The 24,240-nt window shown below is 34.9% G+C and overlaps 1 protein-coding gene across 1 annotated transcript; it reads left to right on the forward strand.

Moving 5' to 3' along the window:
• The first annotated feature begins 1,957 nt into the window (after positions 1-1,957).
• rph3ab (rabphilin 3A homolog (mouse), b) lies at positions 1,958-22,458 on the forward strand. Its single transcript, XM_016490623.1, has 16 exons — positions 1,958-2,069; positions 5,828-5,993; positions 6,604-6,733; positions 7,487-7,570; positions 7,653-7,803; positions 10,120-10,332; positions 10,672-10,824; positions 13,163-13,242; positions 14,027-14,101; positions 15,419-15,528; positions 16,796-16,922; positions 17,031-17,087; positions 18,096-18,250; positions 20,203-20,284; positions 20,808-20,904; positions 21,846-22,458. The coding sequence occupies exons 1-16, from the start codon at positions 2,048-2,050 to the stop codon at positions 21,974-21,976; spliced, it is 1,833 nt and encodes a 610-aa protein (XP_016346109.1). The 5' UTR covers positions 1,958-2,047; the 3' UTR covers positions 21,977-22,458.
• The last annotated feature ends 1,782 nt before the right edge of the window (positions 22,459-24,240 follow it).

Raw genomic sequence — 24,240 nt, forward strand, 5'->3', positions numbered from 1 at the left:
AAAACTTGTAAATGATGTGGAGCTGAAATGTCAGGAGTCACATGACTCGAAATCAACCAGACTCCGTTTACCGAGGCTTTGCAGTCCAGTGACCCGATAAAAGTTCATCAAAATACCACAATTTAAAGTTATGTTAACGCATTGTTTCAGTTCTTCGTTACAGCAAATTTCTAAATAACTTGGCTGTGAGCAGTGTTGGGTAAGTTACTGTAATTAATTGACAGCTGTTAATTTTCAGCAGTGTAATTAGATTACTGTATTAATTACTCCCTTAAAAGTATTGCATTACTTATTACTAAATACTTTCTAAATGATCTCATATAAACGTCAACAATACAATGAAACTGAACGTTTTATTTTTTTACATTTTTTATAATTTATTCTTGGCCAAAGTATTTAAAGGGAAAAGGATACATTAAAATAAATGTTAACATTAGATGTTAAATTTTGATGTTAAATCCACTATATATATAGGAATCTGAGGGTGCAAAAAAATATATATATATTTTGAGAAAATCTCCTTTAAAGTTGTCCAAATGAAGTTCTTATCAATGCGTATTACTAATTAAAAATTACGTTTTGATATATTTACGGTAGGAAATTTACAAAATAAACATACTGTAGTAATGAACGCAACGGAATGCTAAAATCTCTTGTATGGTGTTAATGTTCTTCACTGCAGAAAGCATAACAACAGCTCATGTCATCAGAAGCATCCATGCAAAGGACTCAAGAACAGCTTTTCCCCACTGGCCTTCAGATCTCGAACGATTTGCTTGAAGAGCCTCCCCGTCACTGAGCAAGGAGTGACTCATTCTCAGCAGGCTTGCCAGAATTTTCCACTCTTGTCTATTTTAATGTATATATTTCTTGCCTGTTCTATGACTGTGCACACTGACACTTTTAATCCATCTTATGCTTTTTTTATATACTATGAAAACCAACTGTGGTTCTCACAGATTCTTCACTACAGTGAAGTACTGTAAATATTTTGATCAAGCCAAGACCGGTGACATGATTGTGCATCGAAGCTTCTAGACAATTAATATAGTATCTGTTCTCCTAAATGGATGTTCCAACAGATTAAAGAGACTCAAAACCATTTTAAAAGGATATCGAAAAAGACTATATACAATATTTGATGTATTTAACACTTGATACATTAACACATTCACACATAACATGCTCATATATCATATACGCAAAAAAATACTTGCAAATGAACATTTTAACCTCTAGTCTCTCTCTCTCTCTCTCACACACACACACAAACACTTGTGCAAATGTTTTTTTTGCTCCAAACTAAAGTGTGGTTTACAGAACTTTTCAGAAGATACCCATTACTGATGTTTTTATGATTTGCTGACATAGGACTACAAGACCAGTCATCAGTCGCACGGGTATATTTTTATTTAGTAATATGCATTGCTGAGCACTTCATTTGGACAACTTTAAAGGCGATTTTCTCAATATTTCGATTTTTTTTTTTTACCCTCAGATTCCAGATTTTCAAACAGTTGTATCTCGGCCAAATATTGTCCTATCCTAACAAACCATACATCAATGTAAAGCTTATTTATTCAGATAAAAAAAAGACCCCTTTGACTGGTTTTGTGGTCCAGGGTCGCATATGAACTTACATCATTAGTTAATATAATATGTTATTAGAGAATTAACTAATAACAATTATTGATTAGCCTACGTAATCTATGAATCATATAGATTGATCATTAGTTGCTAATGCATGAATCATTAATAAACGGTTTAGTTCTTCATGAGTTATTATACATGAGCTCGTGATCATCTGTGCATTAGTTACGCATGAATGAATGCATATTAGTGCACCCGTATTGTAAAGTGTTACCAATCTCATCACTGTCAGTGTACTGGGGTTTCCACAGCAAGGTAACACGGGCGTGGAATAAGTAAAGAGGGCTACAAGCAAAGCTCAGAGAAGGATTGTGCTCTCCTCATGTGCGCAGTCGCTGATTCCGCTCGCTACTGACCTCACTCCTATAGTCCGCATTGTTTGCAGTCGCCTTCCTTCATGAGTGGGCGGTTGTTATCAGGTAAGGATATTCGAAATAACATTTTCCTCACTTAGGCTTATTTCAAACATGTTTATTAACACAATGCATGCAAAAAGCATAATTTTCTAAGCGACAAAGGTGATGAATCCTGTGGAGAACGCACGCATTTGGGTTTTGCCATTTATTTAATACAGAAAACCCTGCATGAAAAAAAAAGAATGGTGTCTTTTGATTTTACATCGGATGAGGTGATGGTCAGTAGCTACAAATGCATTCTGCCCCAGTCATCCATGCACAGGCTATATGAAATGATATCGACATGATGGCTGAACAATGGTTGCTGTAAAAATATGAATCTATGTGAGCTTTAGGTGAGGAATATCTATCGATGGCCGCATTCGTGTGTGCTGTAGGACTGTCTTTTAGAAGATAAGCCTAAGGTGTGTCATCTCAATGCGGGTTTTGCTTCTGCTTTACACAGAGAGAGGAGAGAGGCAAGGTGCGTTCTTCTAATGGTACAAAAGACGAGATCGCGAGCGCGTCGGCTCTTATTGCGCAGCAAGGCAGAGATCAAGATCGCTTTGTGCATTTTAGAGCTATTAATACTAGACTACAACAGTGGGAGTGTATGGCCAGGCACATGCTTTCAGGGGTATCCAAGTAAGCGTTTTCTGTAGAGATGTGACCTAGTTCCACTCATCACATATTCAGTCATTCTGCTTGTTTGCGGTGGAGTTTTGGAATGGGTTTCTCTGTATCGATCCGCTTCAGTTTGATCATGCAGAATGATATTTGATGCATTTTCCTTACAGAAGGAAATTGATGAAGGCGTGGATTCTTGCAGTCAAATGACTACACATATTTTATTTGTAGCCTACTGCTGAGATTGAATGAGATGACTGCTGTTGATAACAGATGTAAGGCGTCTACAGTAAAAAAAAAAAAAAATCAAGAAATTATATTATGCGTCACTGTAGAGCAGTGATGTGGAAAGATATTGAGAAAAGGGTATTAAAATGTATGTGTCGCTATAGATTTGTATTTATTGATTGGTTGCATGCAAACTGTATTCGTATAGAGCAGTACAGTTTTGGCTTTTTGCTGTACTGTGTAATGTAATGGTTCTGTCTTGATTTGTTATATGGATTTTGGGACCTCTCACCTTGGGACAAAACAAAATGTGCTATTGGATATTAAGCCAACATGTAGGCTAAGTGAAGTATCTGACACATTTATACTCTGCTTTCAGATATCTTTAATTGTGGTGGCAGATATACACTGTAATGCATTTAGTAGGCAATATTTCTTTGCAGGAATGTACACTATGCTCTTGAAACGTACCATGCTGGCAGAGCATGCAAATGTGAATGTGTTTGAACAGTTCGAATTTGTATAAGAACTCATACAAATATTAGAATTTTTTTTTTTTTTAGAGTTTAAATGAGATCTCTAGCCATACTAATCCACATATTATGCTGTGTACATACAGTCATTTTGCTATGGAGGAAGGACCTTATTAAGCCCACACATTTTCCATGTGTTCTTCATATCTGAGTAGCCCTATAAAGTAATAAATCAAAGATGAATTTCTCCATTAAAGCTTTAGTATTTGAAATTTTTTCAGCATCCAATTTGGGTTCAAATGTGACTGGCCACTATTATTTTAATGTCTTAGGTACTGGCTACTTTTCAGCTTTTAGCAGTTTAGAGGTGACAAATGGATTGTGTAAAGCACATGCATGTAGAATTAAAGAAATTGCATGGAATTTTGCAGTACCTACATACATAACTATATATGAACCTTTATTTAGTGCAACAAAATCAATGTAAACAGAAACTGGGACAGAACTATGTGTTAAAATATCAGTGAGAGTCAAGGACAGCGATGTGGACAAAATCAAATATTACAAATAAAATCATTTAATTTAACACCTTAAAAATGAGCAATGAATGTATGGACATATCTTTGGATAGGTTAATTTAGTTAGAGTGCATAATTGGCTCGTATTGTGATTTGTGTGTGTGTGTGTGTGTGTGTGTGTGTGTGTGTGTGTGTGTGTGTGTGAGCGGACTGACTGGTTTGTTGGAAAAAATATGTTAAAAATGCAGTCTTATCAGAGGGAGAAAATGTCTGTCTATCAGAAAAACAACTGGTTTTAAGCCAATGAAGCCCATTACTAGCTATGTAATGAACAATATGCTACCTTTATGTAGGCAGTGTTTGAATTTGCTGCTTGCAATTCATTTTTAGAACTTAGATAAGCCCAGATAAGCCTTCTGCATTAAGAAGTGCTGTTTCTACCGGCCAAATGTGCTTTCAACACAGTAAGCATCTCAAATAGTTCCTGCATTTCTGACAGACGTGAGAGTCTGTGGATAATATTACAGTGATAGAAACTCAATATCCACCACTGTACAGTGACATGAATAACTTATGCTAATAAGTATGGTTACTGTTTATTATTTCACTGTTTGTTTTTGTTGTATTTGTCCTCACCCTTAGTTATTTGTGTATATGTATATTTATATATTAACTGTTTCAGTGTCAAATGAATCAGTTCAACATCATTTTAATCATTCTCAATAATGACAATATATATGCACTGGTTTCATTCCGATCAGGCAAACAACCTGCAAAAGTAGATTTCACAGTTAATTCAAAACAGTTCATTTAGAAGGTGATTTTGTCTAAAATGTTCACTTCTAGCTACAAAGCGTCAGACATTTACACAAGATGTGGCTATAGTATGACCTGATGCCAATCCAAAACAAGTCAAGAGTAATGGTAAGCATTATCTCAATAATGACAATATATATGCACTGGTTTCATTCCGATCAGGCAAACAACCTGCAAAAGTAGATTTCACAATTAATTCAAAACAGTTCATTTAGAAGGTGATTTTGTCTAAAATGTTCACTTCTAGCTACAAAGCGTCAGACATTTACACAAGATGTGGCTATAGTATGACCTGATGCCAATCCAAAACAAGTCAAGAGTAATGGTAAGCAAGACCAGCCCATCTAATTATTATAGAAGAGAAACAAATGTAGGAATAAATACAAAAAAATGAATGAAAAATGTCTAAATAAATGTGGGAATAAATATATCTGGGAACAAATAAATATACAAAAAAAAAAAAATAAAAAAATGAAATATAAAAATAAATATTATATCAATATATAAATATAAAAAATAAATAAAGAGGCAAAATAATACAAAAATAAATTCAGGACTAAATTTAATGAAAACGTAATTGTATTTGTTTTATCAAGCCACATGTTCCATTATGTATTTATTATAATTTTTTTCTGCACTTTTGGTCCTCCATATAACACTAAACTAATGATTTTATTTATAGAAATTGATATTGATGAAGCAAAGTTGTTTGGGGGAGTAGGTCTATCATGTTACATAAATTAGCCTACTTGTGAATTACTTTTCATACAGATTTAAGTTACAACCCCAAATGCATTAGTCTTCATTGTAGTGCCCTCTATTGGTGGTTTGGAGTAGCTCCATCACACAAATTTGAAGCCAGTCTAGGCAGTGATAAAAGAATACATACGTTTCATAATCTTTTATTTGATTTTTAAGTCTTTTTATTGAATTTGTTATAAAACACACAAGACAATAGCGACCAGCATATACCCTTGCTTCTTGTTCAAATGTTAAGCATGCTACAAAAATGTATTGTTTGATTATATGATTAACGCACAGTATACACAGTATCTGTGTGTGTGTGTGTGTGTGTGTGTGTGTGTGTGTGTGTTCACTGTTATTCATTCTTGCGTCACAGGTTCCAGTGATTTCACGATGACAGACGCGGTGATGGGCACAAAAGGTGTCCATGTGCAGTCTGGACCGTGTCTCGGTGCAGAGCTGACTGATGAGGAGAAGGAGATCATCAACAGCGTCATCGTCCGCGCCGAAAAAATGGAGGCAATGGAGCAAGAGAGGATTGGGTAGGAGAGAGATTATGGATGTTTATTGATTGTCATCACCAACTTGTACAGTACAATACAATACAATACAATGTTTATTTAAATAGCACATTTGTGACCCTGGAGCACAAAACTAGTCATAAGGGTCCATTTTTTATCATGCTGAATAAATAAGCTTTCCATTGATGTGTGGTTTGTTAGGATCGGACAATATTTGGCTGAGATACAACTATTTGAAAATCTGGAATCTGAGGGTGCAAAAAAATCTAAATATTGAGAAAATCGTCTTTAAAGTTGTCCAAATGAAGTTCTTAGCAATGCATATTACTAATCAAAAATTAAGTGTTGATATATTTACAGTAGGACATTTACAAAATATCTTCATGGAACATGATCTTTACTTAATATCCTAATGATTTTTGGCATAAAAGAAAAAATTATACTACAGTATTTTATTTATTAAAGGTTACATTATTTTGAATATTTTGAAAGAAAGATTATGCGCAGAAGCATAAGCAACAGCAAGGACATGCCGATTATTTTGCTTATATTTACTATAGTGCCAATATAAGAGTAAGGCACTGTATATGTTAACATGACCAATATGCACTCTCTGTTTTATTGATGATAGACGTCTGGTGAATCGTCTGGACAACATGAAAAAAGCTGTTTGTGGGGACGGAGTGTCGCGCTGCCTTTTATGTGGAGAGCAGCTGGGAGCCGGAGGGGACAGATCAGTGGTTTGTGAGGACTGTAAAAAGGTGAGAAACTAATTCAAATAAAATGAACCAAAATAATATTATCTAAATGGAACCTCATGTTTAGATCATTTTAATTCTTATGGGATTGCTATACATTTGGTGCATGCAATAAAATCATAAATAAATAACACAACAGAAGGCACGCTAATGGAATTTGATTCTGAAACGTTAAAGGCACAATATGTACGATTTTCGTAATAAAATATCCAAAAACGACTTGCACAGCGTGATATATTTCATGCAGTTGTGTACTTACATTATCCCAAAAGTTCCCAAGGATTTGTAAATCCAGAGAAATTCCTATTTGAAATAATAGCTCGTCTATCAATGACGTAACATCCGCACTATCCTCAGTTTCCGTAGAAACTATGGCAACACACGACACAAATGCTGAGTTAAACTAAATCAACACTAAAGTGTTGACCGCAGCATTAAATTTAGATCCGCTCAATGTTGCGCCATGATGTTTTACGTGTTTTTACAGTGTTGCGCATTATAACCAATCACGCACGAGTCTGTTGAGCTTATGAATGCAATGGCCAATCAGAGGCATTCAGATGAGTTTTTGTTCACTGCACGCACTCGCTGACTGAATTCTCTCAATAGTCGGCGATGCAGAAGCTCTATTCATCCGACTTGAAATACTGCATGGAAGTGCCACAGCTGTTTAGTTCATTCCGCTCACTATTTCTAATACTGTTTTACTGTCTTTAATGAACTGATTTCATAACTACGTCCTGTTATTCCCCTCAGAACATGTGCACCAAGTGTGGCGTGCAGGCGAACGCTCGGCCGCGGTCTGTGTGGCTCTGCAAGATCTGCAGTGAGCAGAGAGAGGTGGGGGAATAACAAGCATCGCAAGAACGTGATCTGGAGTCTAACTGTCTGTAAATGTCCGTTGCCTGTTTTTCTATTAAAGGTATGGAAGCGATCTGGAGCCTGGTTCTTCAAAGGTCTCCCTAAGCAGTTCTTGCCCTCACCGATGCCCATTTCCAGAGCCAGAGATCCCAGTCCTAAGAAGAGCCCTGCAGCTCCTCCAGCGGCTGTGCAATCTCAAGCACCGGCCGCAGGTGAGCTGGACAAACTGTGATTTTAGCTTTTCCATCATCTACAGGTTACTTCCACATGTTACAACCCCAGAAAACTTAAAGGAATAGTTCACGCAAAATGAAAATTTGCTGAAAATGTACTGAAAATGTAACATGTAGATGAGTTTGTTTCTTCATCAGATTTTGGTGAGAAATGTAGCATTGCTCACCAATGGTTCCGAATGGGTGCCGTCAGAATCAGAGTTCAAACAGCTTATAAAAACATCGCAGTAATCCACACCACTCCAGTCCATCATTTAATGTCTTGAGAAGCCAAAAGCTGTGTGTTTGTAAGAAACAAATCCATCTTTAAGATGATTTTAAATTTAAACCATTGCTTCCAGGTGAAATACAAGTCCATAATCCATAATAACGCTTTCTCCAGTGAAAAAGTCCATCCTCTGCTGTCCTCTCACATCAAAATCCACACACATATTAGTTTAGAGCTGTTTTGGCTTGTAAACGGTGCTTGATCTGTGCAGATTTCACTCCTGATTCAAACCAGACCACTTTATCACTGAAGGAAGTAATATTATGAATGAATTACTCTTAGTTAGCTGGAAGCAATGGTTTGAAGTTAAAATAATAATAAAAAGCTAAATTTCTTCTTTAAATCTGCTTGTCACAATAAACTGATAAAGTAATGCCACCAAAATTATAAAAAAAAAATATGCGGGCAAAATATCCCTGTAATTTATAAATTTTTTTTTTACAGATATAATATATGATGAAGGGATTATATACAATGCTGTTATACTGAATATTAGCCGTTGCTAGTGGGGTGTTATAGGGGCCCACGGCTGTGAAGGGCCCCCCTGGCGATTTCAACCGACTGTTTGAGGCCAGCCTAAAAAGAAGCTCCGGACAGTTGATGGGCCACTGCTGCGCGAAAAGCTTATTATTTGCACGTGTTTTAAAGCCTTGCCAATTTAAACATTCAAGAGATTTTAAAGCATTCAAGCACAAGACACGAGAACTCAACTGAGTACTCATGCGCTGTGTTCGGTGCGCACGCATAAAGCTGACGCGCGAACACCGAACCGAGCTATCCTTCGCGTCCTCCTGCGCCTGAACGAACAAATACACCTCGCCAGTTTAAACATTCAAACATAAAAAGAAGTGAAAGAGCTTAATTCAGCACCACGTCTCACAGCCCTTGAACACCGAATTGAGTTTTGCCTCTTCTTGCTCTTGAACCGACAAATACATACAAAATTATGTCGAAACACCCATCTTGGTGAGTATCCTCGAAATACTGTCGGTTATGTCTTAAGTGAACGTGAACAGTGGAGAAAGAAATCGGATGTGTATCATTATATTGGATGCATTGTAGGCCTGGGCGATAAAACGGTATCGATATTTATCGACGGCACACCTTCTTCGCTAACGATAGAAAAAATGTTCGATATAGTGCACGATATAGGCACGTGCTATGAGTGACGCAGACAGCTCACACAAACATGAACACATGCTGAGTGCTGTGCCTGCCTGTGATGAGGAGATTGTGAATAAAGAATGATTATTAGTTGAATTTAACATAAACATTTGAATGTTAAGTGTGCATCAGGGAGCGTCAACAGTGGCGCGTGAGATGCGGTGATAATGATGTAAGTGACGTTGTTGCATTTTAATGTTTTGTTAGTCTAGCCCACAAGACGCACCGCTGCTGCGTTATTCATTCAAAATGTTAGAGAAATATAGAAGCTCAATGCGGAGAAGATCTTGATTAGGTTAAAACCGAAACCAAGCCATTCACACAGATGCATATTCAGCGCATATTTTTAGTCGGACAAATATGACTGCTGCACTCGCGTCACACACAAGAGATGTAGCCATGCAAAGATGTGTTGTTTGTCTCAATAAATTGGGTTAATTTAAAAATACAATGGTTTTTAAAACAAATGCTCTTTGTTTTAAAAAAAGTTATAAAAAATGTCAATAATTATCGATACCGAACGATATGAAACATTATATCGTTGATACATTTTTTAGCTATATCGCCCAGCCCTAATGCATTGTCTCTTAAAGTGACTGCTCCTAATTTACCAGCTGCTGTCGGGGTCCTTAATCTTAATCTAAAAAATTAAAAGAGAGAAAATCACTCGCTGCTCTTTACTGAATTACTTTGTAGTTTTAACAAGAATTAATCTATATTTAATTTATACAGTGAAGACTATGCAATGACATGCTACATTTGATTATCAAATGTCATCTACAAACTTGAAAAAACTTAAACATTGCTTAATTTGTACCTTTGTTCTATTTATTTATTTGTGCTATTTACACGATTTCAAACAGGGCCCACGCGTACAACCGGGGCCCCGCAAACCCCAGCTACGGCCCTGATTGCCCAAAAACCACCTGTGGCTCCAAAACCTGCTCACCTTCAGACTCACAGTTACTCGGAGGCGGATGGAGATGCGGGAAGCTCCCAGAATACTCCAGTGCTGATGAAGAAGACGGTGAATGTCCAAGCGGCCAGACCAATCCCATCAGGCACATTCCAGCCGGGTAACAACAAACATGCACACAGACAACAAACAAATAGATTATTTCTTTATAGTATTGCATAAAAATATGCCTCAAGCATGCATGCATTTTGTCTACTACAAGTGCACACAATACAATTTAGGAGTATTTGCTTTTGAGATAAGGTGTTTGCAATTGTTTGCTTTTGAGATGTGTTTGTAATATTTTGAATTCAGTGCTACATTTTGTAAGAGATGTGAGGCATTTTGCATTTTGTGTGTGCAATTCTTGGATTTGTGTGTAAAGTTTTGAAAATGTGTGTAAGCAGTTGAAAAACACTGTAATATAGTAGAATCTGAAGAATGTTTTTGTCCCTACCAGCTGCTCAGGAGGCAGAGAGAGGATCCTATCAGTCCATTAGCACTGCGTCTCATGTGCAGGAGAGAGTCCATCCCGCAGAGAGAGCGGAGATGAAGCCTGCTCCGCCAGCGGACGACGACGACGAGGCCAACAGCTATGACTCCGATGAAGCCAGTAAGCAGCTCCTCAGTGACTTCTTCTTCTTCTTCTTTGACTGTGACTAGAAGAAGCATGTCTTAAAAAGTATCATCATAATCATTGTGAGACTTGCTGTCAATTTTCTCATTGTTGGTGGAAAGAAGAGACCTTTGTGGGATTTTGTTATAGAAAGTTGTAAACTACAATAATCAGTACTGTAGTTCACCTGTAGGTTTTATTCTATATTCACATTAATTACTAAGCAGAGTTTAGAGTTGCAGAATGTGTTGATCTAAGATCTAACTTTAATGTTTTATGTTGCTTGCATAAAATGTTGTGCAAGAGAAAATGTCACATCACTTTTTTTTACACTTCTCTTGTAATTTAGGTGTTTATTTATTTATTTTGCAGTTCTTTGAATATTTATGGATTTTAATTTTCTTTTACATTTCTATGTATATCTAAGTATATATTTATTTATTTTTGTTTTGTTTTTACATTTTTTGTATTTATTATTTTTGTTTTACATTTCTTTGTATATTTATGTATTTATGCATTCATTTTTTTTAAATTCTTTATATAGGTACTTATGTATGTATTTTTGCTTTGTTTACATTTCTTTGTATATATAATTATTGTTTTTAGATTTATTTGTATATTTTATATTTATTTGTTAATTAAATTTATATTTAATTATGTATCTATTTATGTATTTATTATTTTTGTTTTACATTTCTTTGTATATTTATGTATTTATTTATGCATTCATTTTTTTAAAATTCTTTATATAGGTACTTATGTATGTATTTTTGCTTTGTTTACATTTCTTTGTATATATAATTATTGTTTTTAGATTTATTTGTATATTTTATATTTATTTGTTAATTAAATTTATATTTAATTATGTATCTATTTATTTATTTACATTTCTTTGAATATTTCTTTATATTTTTATTTTTTTATTCTAATTTTTGCAGATGTGGCATTCCACAGACCTTCGCCTAATCAACTATATTCCCTGTTTACAAAATATTTGAAATATATTTACAATTTGAAACATATTTAATTTGAAAAATATTTTGGCATGGTTAAAATGATTTTCTACGGTGACCCAGTAGTGCACAACACAATGAAATTAAAAAAGCAAACATAAGCTCACAACACAACGAAATAAAAAAGCAAACATAAGCTCAAAACACAACAAAATAAAAAAGCAAACATAAGCTCACAATACAATGAAATTAAGCCACAACACAAGGGAAATGCTCCCGACCACTAGGGGGCAGTTGTTTTGCAGAAACGGGCAATTGTGTGCAAGAGCAGAACTGTCTAAATCGAAAATAATATTGATTTTTCTGCTCGATTCATGAATCGATACATTAAGATTACCAGGATATCAAAACATTCAGTAAAAACAAGTTGTTCATTTAAAAATCGATTACACATATTAACATGGGCGTCGGAAGCAAAATAAATGTGGGTGAGTCCTCCCCCAGAAAAAATGTACTGGAGTATATGCCATTTTCTGTAGTGTGGTGCCTTATAATTAACAGTGTGACAAGATTACAAAAGACGGCTGCTTAACAATATTTCCAGTGGCGTAAGTCGTAACGCGGGTTGCGTAGTGTTTTTGATGCGAGTGACCCGAGTTCGAGTCCGCCTTTTGCCGAAATAGTTCTTCTCCCTACACAAAGTGCAAATAGGCCGCCTGGTTGGCCGCGGCTATTTACTTCACCTCCGGCCACTAACGTGACAACATTACAAAAGACGGCTGCTTAACAATATTTCCAGTGGCGTAAGTCGTAACGCGGGTTGCGTAGTGTTTTTGATGCGAGTGACCCGAGTTCGAGTCCGCCTTTTGCCGAAATAGTTCTTCTCCCTTTTCACATCTCATATCACATCACATCGGAAAGGCTTTTGTTTTCAATAAAAATAAAAATCAAGGAAATAATCTAAAAGTTGAAATAAAGTATCAGGTAGGGTTAGGTGTATCTGAGCAGCAGATGCTGATGCTTTGTTTACTTTGCTGTGTCTCGGGAGTGCAGTTTTTTTTATTTCATTGTGTTGTGCACTACTGGACCACCGTAATTTTCACCATGCATGTGGTGTTACTTTTAGATTTGGCAAAACAACTTGTTTTAACACCATTAGATGTCGCTGTTGCATTAAATTTTAAATACTCGATAACGTGCATTTGTGGTGTGTGTGTGTGTTTGAGAGAATGTTTGAATTAAATGAAGTGCAACAGAGAGCAGCAACATAATTATTTATAGCACACACTGAAATGTAGAGATGTGAGATTAGTTTCTGCTTCTCATGCATTCAAACTTAATGAAATGCTTGTGCCTAATGCAATATATTGCTTTTGTTTCAGCAACTCTGGGATCACTGGAGTTCACTTTACTGTATGACCAAGGGAACAACAGCCTTCACTGCAGCATTATTAGAGCGAAGGTATCTTCAAAGTTTTCATATATTAATATTAAAAGTCTCGCACACAGACAAAAATGAATATATTGTCTTTGTGGGCTAATTATGTTGTAATATTACTGAGATATGTATTTATTATCATGCAACAGTTTGTTCGGATCCTTGAATATTTTAATTTGGATGAGTTGGATATTTAGTCCCGTACTTTCACAGTTTTTTCACAGTTATGAACGCTCTTCATAGGACATAATGACAAAAATCAAAGTCAGTTTGAAGATTTAGAAATGTTATATGTGACCCTGGAGCACAAAAGCAGCACAAAAGTTGCTGGGGTGTATTTGTAGCAATAACCAAAAAAACATTGTATTGGTCAAAATTATCGATTTTTCTTTAATGCCAAAAATCATTAGGATATTAAGTAAAGATCATGTTCCATGAAGATATTTTGTAAATTTCCTACCGTAAATATATCAAAACTTAATTTCTGATTGTAATATGCATTGCTAAGAACTTCATTTGGACAACTTTAAAGATGATTTTCTCAACATTTTGATTTTTTTTTTTTTGCACCCTCAGATTCCAGATGTTCAAATAGTTGTATCTCGATAAAATATTGTCCTATCCTAACAAACCATACACCAATGGAAAGCTTATTTAATCAGCTTTCAGATCTTGTATAAATCTCAATTTCGGGAAATTGACCCTTATGACTGGTTTTGTGCTCCAGGGTCACATATGAGTAATATTGCACTGTGCTTGATTTCTGTGTTGTGACATAATTTTAAGTTATTGTAATATTTTCTCGTAGGGTTTGAAACCGATGGATTCGAACGGACTGGCAGATCCTTATGTCAAGCTTCATCTGTTACCGGGTGCGAGCAAGGTGAGATCATGGGCTGTTTAGTGCACTGCTTGTACCTCAAATATTAATAACTCTGAATAATGCCTGTAATGTTTACTATAGCAATAGTTCAACACTTTTGTAATGGACCCTTTTGACAGACCGTGATGACGCAATTCCACAGTTATTAACATTGTAAATCTTGAATGTTTTTAAATTATTTAATTCACACTATATTTTATTACCTTGATATTAATTTACAGAAAAATGGTCAACTCTGTTGCGTAGGTGTTTCTAACACAACGGCTGAGGGAGTGACAGCAAATTTAACATCTTTCTCTAGTCTGGCCAACGTATTCAATCTCTCAATATTTTTGGATTTTTGGAAAGATTTTGAAAAAAAGTGTAAAAGTAGTAAAACATTATAATACTATAGAGGCCAGTCTCATAAAGTAGGTTTAAGTGGCTTCTCGGTTAACTTTGTGTAGTTTGACAATTAGTTTTTCAGTCTCACGAAGGCAGAACACTTTTACAGTGTTCATCATCATAGTAACGAATGTACTAGACATGGCAAGTTTTGTTCTGGGTAAGAGATTATAAACCAAAACTGGACCAATCCAACCAATCATATCTCTGATGCAAAAAAGCCACGTCCCCTGTATCTCTTTCATCACAAAAAGCATATTCACAAAATTGGTAATGATTATTTGCTATATTTTACATAATAATTATATGCTATTTATATTGTATTCTATTCTGAAATTTAAGCTGCATAAAAAAATCTGTATTGTTGCTGGTCTATTATTGCATATATTATTTATTGAGAACAAGGGCATATGAGCAATCTAGTAAAACTAGTGATCAAGATCCACAAACCTGTAATGCATTACCCATCAGCAATTATATTTGGACAATTAATTGTAAACTTTATAGGATTTTGCATTTTGCATTGAATTATTGTATGATATACAATGCCTGATATAAACACAGTTGTGTGTTACAAAGTCAGAATTGAGAGCTATAAACTTGTAATTACAAGAAAATATCAGAATTATGAGATGACTTTTCCCCCTCAGAATTGGACCTAATTGCAATTTAATATCTCACTTTTCTCAATTCTGAGAAAAGAAGTCAGAATTACGGGATATAAACACAAATTGCAAGAAAAAAGTCAGAAGTGTGAGATAAAAGTTATTTTTTATCCTATGGTGGAAACAGACTTATATAGTTTTAAGACTATAGTGATCTGAATCGGTTTGGTTCCGCTAGCTTCATGAGACGGGCCTCAATTATGCAAAAGCTTCTTTTATTCTGCTCAAGCAATGACGGTTAAACAAAGCATCTTTGCTGTCAATGCAGTCAACTAAATTACGCACCAAGACCCTACGCAACACTCGCAACCCGACCTGGAATGAGACGCTGGTGTACCACGGGCTGACAGACGACGACATGCAGCGCAAGACCCTCAGGTTTTTTTTATTTTTACAAAATATCTTCATGGAACATGATCTTTACTTAATATACTAATGATTTGGGGCATACAAGAAAAATCAATAATTTTGACCATGGTGGAAACAGACTTATATAGTTTTAAGACTATAGTGATCTGAATCGGTTTGGTCCCGCTAGCTTCATGAGACGGGCCTCAATTATGCAAAAGCTTCTTTTATTCTGCTCAAGCAATGACGGTTAAACAAAGCATCTTTGCTGTCAATGCAGTCAACTAAATTACGCACCAAGACCCTACGCAACACTCGCAACCCGACCTGGAATGAGACGCTGGTGTACCACGGGCTGACAGACGACGACATGCAGCGCAAGACCCTCAGGTTTTTTTTATTTTTACAAAATATCTTCATGGAACATGATCTTTACTTAATATACTAATGATTTGGGGCATAAAAGAAAAATCAATAATTTTGACCCATACAATGCATTTTTGGCTATTGCTACAAAAAAAGTCACCTACATCTCGGATGGCCTGAGAGTGAGTAAATTAAAAGCAAATTTTAATTTCTGCGTGAACTCTCATCTCTCAAATGGACCATTGACACTATCTACAATCTCAATTAGGAGTGTCAATGGTCCATTTGAGAGGTAGGTGGCAGTAATGCACTTATAAGTCTGCGATCCGCCGTAAAGCAAGAAGAAGAAGAAGACGCGAACGCGCTCAGGACGCGCTCAGGACAGTTCAGACATTGCAGTGCATCAGAGGTAAAAAAATTATATAAATACAGACCGATTGTTTCGTGTCTTTACACATCAATGTATCGTCACGAGCCGCAGGGTTTAATTTGGTTTTGTTTGTGTATGTTTTTTTTACTCTCAAAGCCGTGATTCCCATTCACTTCCATTATAAGACTGACAGACTGCAACGGTTTGAGTTAAAAATCTTCATTTGTGTTCTACTGAAGAAACAAAGTCACCTACATCTTGGATGCCCTGGGGACAGTTCAGAAGCAGATAAACATACAATTTTCAGTTTTGGGTGAACTATCCCTTTAAGACTGGTTTTGTGCTCCAGGGTCATATTTTAGTACTCACTTACACTTGTGTTATTTCAGTTAGTTTCCAAGGCAACACATCTAATTTTGTCCAATATTATAATAATATATTTTATTTGAGCATTTTTTCACTTCCAATTAATTAGCTAATCATAGACTAAAGAAAGTATTCGAGTGATATGTTCTACATATTGTACATTCAGTGTTCATGGATTCAAGGGATTTTGTGCAGAATATCTGTCTGTGATGAAGACAAGTTTGGTCACAATGAGTTCATCGGAGAAACCAGAGTTGCGCTGAAAAAACTCAAGTTCAATCAGAAGAAAAACTTTAACGTGTGTCTAGAGAGAGTTGTGCAGGTCAGTGTTTTATGCACATATCACATATTAACAAACATTGCTGAATTCACAAAATATATACGTCTTTCAAATATGAAAGGAAAAAACTGCCTCTCTCTTTCCCTTTAGACAAAAAGGACATCGACTGCAGGCGGTGCACGCGGAATCACCCTCTATGAGGATGAGGTGAATGCTTAAACTCATATTCATAAGGGTATACCAGAATATTGACATCACCTAACAATATATTTGCATTAAGATTAAGATTAAGGTCACATTCGGCCTTACAGATTGGCACTTGTCTGCCATGGATGCATTATAATTTGCATTATTCTATGTTCTATGTAACTACTGAAGTACTTAAGCACTTTTTTAAAGTATGCCAACTACAGAAATGGTATGCTTAAGTTTGAGCTGAAAGTAATGTTTTTTTTGCAATTAATGTATTGTAGTTTAAATTTATATTAAATGCACCTAGCTGAACTTTAGTGTGCTTTCTTGAGCCACTTAAGTACATTTTATAAGTAATTTCAAAATTACTTCTATTGTCCTTGAAATATGGTTGAAGTACTTCTGAATGTACTGACAAGCATTTATGGTAAATTAAAATATACTTTAATGTTATTTATATTAAAACTTGTCATGTATTTAAATACATTTGTTGTAATTGAGTACATTTAAAATATATTAACTTTAAATGTAATATCGAACAACGCACTACAGTTAAAATTAAAAGTACTTTACATGTGCTTTAGTATGTTAGTCAACATATCAAAATAAGTGTACTTCTTTAAGCACGACAAAAGATCATTAAAACATTTAAAATGCACTTTAAAACCTTTAATTTGACATTATTATAAAGTGCACTTTTTAAAAGTTTTTAAAAAATAGTTTTCAAATTTGAAGTGCACATTCAACACAATTAAGTGCACTTCTTTTTGACAAGGGTATCATTAACAGAGGTTTACAGATTAGACTTTTCACACTCATTTCACGTCATGTAGTGATTCCATTATTTTGTGCATCCTATGTAATCACTGTTATGTGTATTAGCTGCAAATACTAATAGCAAAATAAATTAAGACCCATGTGCTATTTATAGAATGAGGTGCTTCTACAATAAGTAAGTTTGCAACAAACGCTCCTGTTCTATCATTATCATCCACACTGCTTTGTTTTTGTGTGTGTGAATAGACTGGGAAGGATGGATCTGAGCTGGAAGAGAGAGGACGAATCCTGATATCCCTCATGTACAGCAGTCAGCTGAGTCGTCTCATTGTAGGCGTTATACGCTGTGTTCACTTAGCAGCAATGGATGCGAATGGGTATTCCGATCCTTTTGTCAAAATGTGAGTCGCCAACATTTATATAAATTATATTTTTTATATGTTTAGGAAACAGTCATATAATTTAAAGAAATAGCTCACACAAAAACTAAAATTTGCTGGGAATGTGCTCACCCTCAGGTCATCCAAGATTAGGATGAGTTTGTTTCTTCATCAGATTTGGAGAAATGTAGCATTGCATCAGTGTCTCAGCAATGGATGCTCTGCAGTGAATGGGTGCCGTCAGAATGAGAGTCCAAACAGCTGATAAAAACATCACAATAATCCACAAATAATCCACACCACTCCAGTGCTAATTTTGACAGCAGATTTTGATTTAGTTTTAGTCGTAGACTTTTGACTAAAATGCAATTTAGTCATATTTTAGTCATCTGAATTGTTTTTAGTTTTAGTCTAGTTTTAGTCGACTAAATCTACAGTAAATTTAGTCGGCTAAAATCTAACGGGTTTAGTTACAGTGCATTTATTAAGCGTTTCTCTAAAATTTCCAAACTCATTATGTAGGTTTGATATTAAGGTTTTATCATGATAGACACCGATTTAACTACGGTGACACACAACATGCCTTTATGTTAAAATTAAATAGAACCACTTCTCATAAAGAACAAGAACATGGTCTTCTTTTTAATGAAATACCATTATATAAGGTAATTATGCACTCTTTATAGCAACTTGTTTACCATATCCTTCATTCTTTCAAGCAGACATATTTATTTTTCTATAAATAAATTTAGATTAATCTTTAAGGCTACTAAAGTTTTTCAGTCAACAGCAGTGAGTGATTTTCTGTCTTTCTGTTGTTGCTTGATTAACATCAATGACTCGGACAATAGCAACTAAATTAGTTGCTAAATCCCTTTAAAACCGAATGCACAGCTGCAATGGATGCAATGTACTGAGACACGTTCTCCCTACTGTTTACGTTCACCTAAGACATAATCAACTGTGTTTACGTGAATACTCCTCAAAACGGATAATTCGACATAATTTTGTGTGTAATTCTCCATTCATGCGACGTGAAAGAGTACTCGTGCGCTGTGAGAGGCGCTTTCTGTGTGTGTGTGCTTCAGTGTCTGCGCTCAGAAAACCAGACCGAATTGAGTTCTCTCTTGCGTCGTCAGATTTATCCATATGTCTGCTCTTCTCTTACTCCCACATATTGACATTTTTGAAAGTTTTATGCGACGTGCAGCAAGTGTATGTTAGCTAATGTCCCGCCAGTTCATTTGTACGCATCAAACCTCCGAACCGCGCAGCAGATTCGTTTTGAATGAATCTCTTCCCAAATCGTCCCTCCCTAACATTTTCGTCTCGTTTTTATTCGTTGACGAATATGTCAATAGATTTACGTCATAGTTTTTGTCATTCAAAAAGAGTTTTAGTTCGTTATCGTCTCGTTGTCGTCTGTGAAAAAAATGTCGTTGACGAAAATGATGACAGAAATTAACACTGCACCACTCCAGTCCATCAGTTAACATCTTATGAAGCAAAAAATCTGCCTGTTTGTAAGAAAAAAATCATTAAGGCAATTTTAACTTCAAACTGGCTAAAATACGAAAAATTTGAAACATACTTGCAAACATCTTGGATGGCCTGACGGCGAACAAATTTTCTGCAAATGTTCATTTTTTTGTAAACTATTCTTTTAAGTCAACAACTCTTAAGTTATTTAAAAAAAAATAGTGCTGTCAAACGATTGATCGCGATTAATCGCATCCAAAATAAAAGTTTTTGTTTACATAATATATGTGTGTGTACTGTGTATATTTATTATGTATATATAAATACACACACATACAGTATATATTTAAGAAAAATATGTTATATTTGTATTTTAAATTTATTTTTATATAAATATAAATATATTCTTGTACGTACATGCAAATATGTTTAAAATATATACTGTATGTGTGTGTCTTGAAAATGTGATGGTATATTTCTATGAATGGATATAGATGTCTGAAACCTGATATGGGGAAGAAAGCAAAGAACAAGACGCAGACCAAGAAGAAAACACTCAACCCTGAGTTTAATGAGGTATGTTGTCCACCTGTAATGATGACACATATATGTTTATTAATTCGATTACATATTTGTTTATTTGTAGGTGTGTACAAATAAACAATGACAGATACAAATAGCTTGACTGACCAACAGTGTCACAAGGTTATTCATACACAACTACTAAATATTGAAGTTCACGAGCAGGAGCTCAAAACCATGAACAGCAATGCAGCAAATAGTCAATCATATTAATAAGAGCAAAAAGTCATCAAACGTGAATGTATTTTGAATGCATTTTGACAGGAAAATAAGTATAAACAGTGTCAAATTTCAGCAGTTTCAAAATATTTGAATCTACTGACAGCACTAGCAAATATATTATGTTTATTATGTTTTATGTATTATGAACTTACATAATATTATGTATTATGTTTAATAATCTGGTCCAACATTGTAGGAATGTGAAGCCTTGTTATTATTTTTTTTTGCTGCTTGGATTTTATTATCATGTTTCTTAGATTTTCCCTGTTTTGCCATGTGAACGGTTGTTTTGCAGGAATTCAGCTATGAAATTAAGCATGCAGAGCTGGCCAAAAAGACTCTTGACATCTCAGTATGGGACTATGACATTGGCAAATGCAATGACTATATAGGTATTTACGTTTAATGTAGCAGCAATATTATTTATCAAACGTATTTAACAATGTAATTTAAACCCACGAAAATGCATATCCTGTTGTAAATACCAGTGGGGAAAAAAAAAATCACTTTTTAAAACTCGTTCCATTATTACCCCCATAGCAGATTTTGCCTCATTTAAAAATGTCCACTTGTTATCCTTAAAGGGATAGTTCACCCAAAAATGAAAATTTGATGTTTATCTGCTTACCCCCAGGGCATCCAAGATGTAGGTGACTTTGTTTCTTCAGTAGAACGCAAACGAATATTTAATTTTCATTTTTGGGTGAACTATCCCTTTAAAAGATGTTGATACTAGGTGTAAACATGGTCTAGATTTGTCATTATGCTTCGATCTGACCATAGTGCCATAATTTCATCACTGACTTCATTTCATATTCAGAATATAATTGAATGTCATATTTGTAAATGTTTTAGTAAATTGTGTCCATGGACCACAAAACCAGTCATAAGTGTCAATTTTTTTAAATTGAGATTTATGCATCATATATATAATAAACAAATAAATGGAAAGAATAAATAAGCTTTCCATTGATGTATGGTTTGTTAGGACAGGACAATATTTGGCTGAGATACAACTATTTGAAAATCTGGAATCTGAGGGTGCAAAAAAATCTAAATATTGAGAAAATCGCCTTTAAAGTTGTCCAAATGAAGTTCTTAGCAATGCATATTACTAATCAAAAATTAAGTTTTGATATATTTACAGTAGTACAGTACATTCTTGGCATAAAAGAAAAATCGATAATTTTGACCCATACAATGTATTGTTGGCTATTGCTACAAATATACCCCAGCGACTTAAGACTGCTTTTGTGCTCCAGGGTCACAATTATCAAATGTGTATTGTTATTACACATTGAATGTTTTAATACAACTAATATTTCACAATCAGGAGGCTGTCGGCTGGGTATCACTGCCAAAGGTGAGTGTTTGAAGCACTGGTACGAATGCCTCAAGAACAAAGACAAGAAGATCGAGCGCTGGCATACTCTGCTCAACGAGAATCACGTCTCCAGCGACTAGGCTCTTCAAGCGTTCTGCATGCCTTTAAGTTGTACTCGGTCCATTTTGCAACTCCATTCTCCTCCACTATCTGCACATCTTGGGCTATACCGACCTTGCTCTTGTCTGGCTGACACATGAAATGCTTTCAAGAAACAAAATGTGATGTCTAGAGCTCTTCTGTTCACTGTGACCCACACAAACGACTATAGGTTAACACTGAAGTGTAAAAGAACTGCACAAATATGTCACGTTCACTAATCTGGCCACAGGAGCATTGTGTTTTTAAGTTCTAGTTTAATAACAACTGTAGAAACTCCAAATAATGATCTTGTCTCTTAGCAATCTCTCTTATTAAAAAGCATTAGGAAAGTCTTTCTCCTTCAAAAAGAGGCCGATACAGAATGTATAAGCCCTATTTTAACCAGTCTAAGAATGTTTACAGGCCATATAGAATGTCAGGTAAAATTACTTAATTATATTTAGCGACTTATCTAAATACCTTCAACATCAAATTTACGCGAGGCAATGTTATTTTCGTCTCACTGATATGCTATAGCTTTTTGGTTAATATTTGTGAATTAGATTTTATTTTTATATTTTGAAAACTATCATTTTTTTTTAGATATCACTTTAATTTTAGTTCAAGTTTTAATAATTTGGCTTTTAGTTTTTGCCATTTTTTAAATGTCTATATATTTTTTATACATTTTTATGTATTAGTTACATTTTTTTACAAGTGTTTTACTACTACAAGTAGTAGTAAAACAAAATAAAAATGTAAGGTAAACAGATTTCATTTTTTTTTTTAATTATTATTTTAATTTTAGTTAGCTATAATAACCCTGACATGAGGTCAAAAGAACTAGCTAGTTGTTTCGGACAAATACGCAAGCAACATGTAGGGATGTTTACACAGCACAGATAAGACTAGAAATGCTAAAAACTAGAACATTTTAAAGCATTATCTGTTCGCCAATGATACATTTAGACTTAGCTTAGGTAGTCTTTGAATCTAATGAATACGATTTTGTAGCACATTGCTTGGTACGTCTGGTTTACAACAACGTTATTACTGTATGTAAGCACACTATTCCACTAAACCCTTCGAACATGCATCCTATTTATGGTCTATAATCTGCTGAAAATACAATTGCCTTGTGTGAAGACAACCATTAATGACAACATCCATGGATAAATGAAATAGGATAGACTAAAAATAGTCCACTGCATCATGTGGCTGACGCAAGCCAAGATTACTGTAATAGGAGAAAGTACTGCATTCCACACTGAAAGGAATGCACAGTTACAATGGAATGACCTCAACGTTTCTATTCTTTGCCGTTATTATAACCAGCTCTTATGCATGAGAGTGTCTTTGATCATAGTGAATACAATTCATTTGCTTTGTATAATTTAATCCCTGTAGATGAAATTATTGTTTAGCAACAAACACTTGGCGGCGACATGAATCTAATGAATACGATTTTGTAACACATTGCTTGGTACGTCTGGTTTACAACAACGTTATTACTGTATGTAAGCACACTATTACACTAAACCCTTCGAACATGCATCCTATTTATGGTCTATAATCTGCTGAAAATACAATTGCCTTGTGTGAAGACAACCATTAATGACAACATCCATGGATAAATGAAATAGGATAGACTAAAAATAGTCCACTGCATCATGTGGCTGACGCAAACCAAGATTACTGTAATAGGAGAAAGTACTGCATTCCACACTGAAAGGAATGCACAGTTACAATGGAATGACCTCAACGTTTCTATTCTTTGCCGTTATTATAACCAGCTCTTATGCATGAGAGTGTCTTTGATCATAGTGAATACAATTCATTTGCTTTGTATAATTTAATCCCTGTAGATGAAATTATTGTTTAGCAACAAACACTTGGCGGCGACACTTCCGGGTTTCTCGGGAACTCCAAAACAGAGCTGCTTTACATTACATTACTTACATCTGAGCTGAAAAAGACTGAAGAGTGATTTATGCGTGGTTGAAACTCCACATTTACAAAAGATTTTTGGATCTTTGAAGAATTTTAGCATAACTCAAATACGCAAATTATGATAATTCACCGATCCTGAGCAAAGTGATCTGCTCTGATGCAGGGTTTCAGGTCATAAAAAGGTCTTAATTTGCTCTTTTTTTTTTTTTTGCTCACAAATTAAGACTTTAAAAGGTCTTAAAATGGAGCAGAAAGTGATTCTTGAAAGTGAATCCATAATATTTGTGGCATTAAACGCGGCATACAAAAAAAA

This window comes from Sinocyclocheilus anshuiensis, unplaced genomic scaffold (assembly GCF_001515605.1).
Source record: "Sinocyclocheilus anshuiensis isolate Anshui unplaced genomic scaffold, SAMN03320099.WGS_v1.1 scaffold206, whole genome shotgun sequence".
NCBI lineage: Eukaryota > Metazoa > Chordata > Actinopteri > Cypriniformes > Cyprinidae > Sinocyclocheilus > Sinocyclocheilus anshuiensis.

Bases quoted from the DNA above. Each gene is read 5' to 3' on its own strand.
- rph3ab (XM_016490623.1), top strand. From the start codon at position 2,048: ATGAGTGGGCGGTTGTTATCAG. The intron at 7,571-7,652 runs GTGGGGGAATAA...TTTCTATTAAAG, and splicing joins TCTGCAGTGAGCAGAGAGAG to GTATGGAAGCGATCTGGAGC. The intron at 20,905-21,845 runs GTATTTACGTTT...TTTCACAATCAG, and splicing joins CAAATGCAATGACTATATAG to GAGGCTGTCGGCTGGGTATC.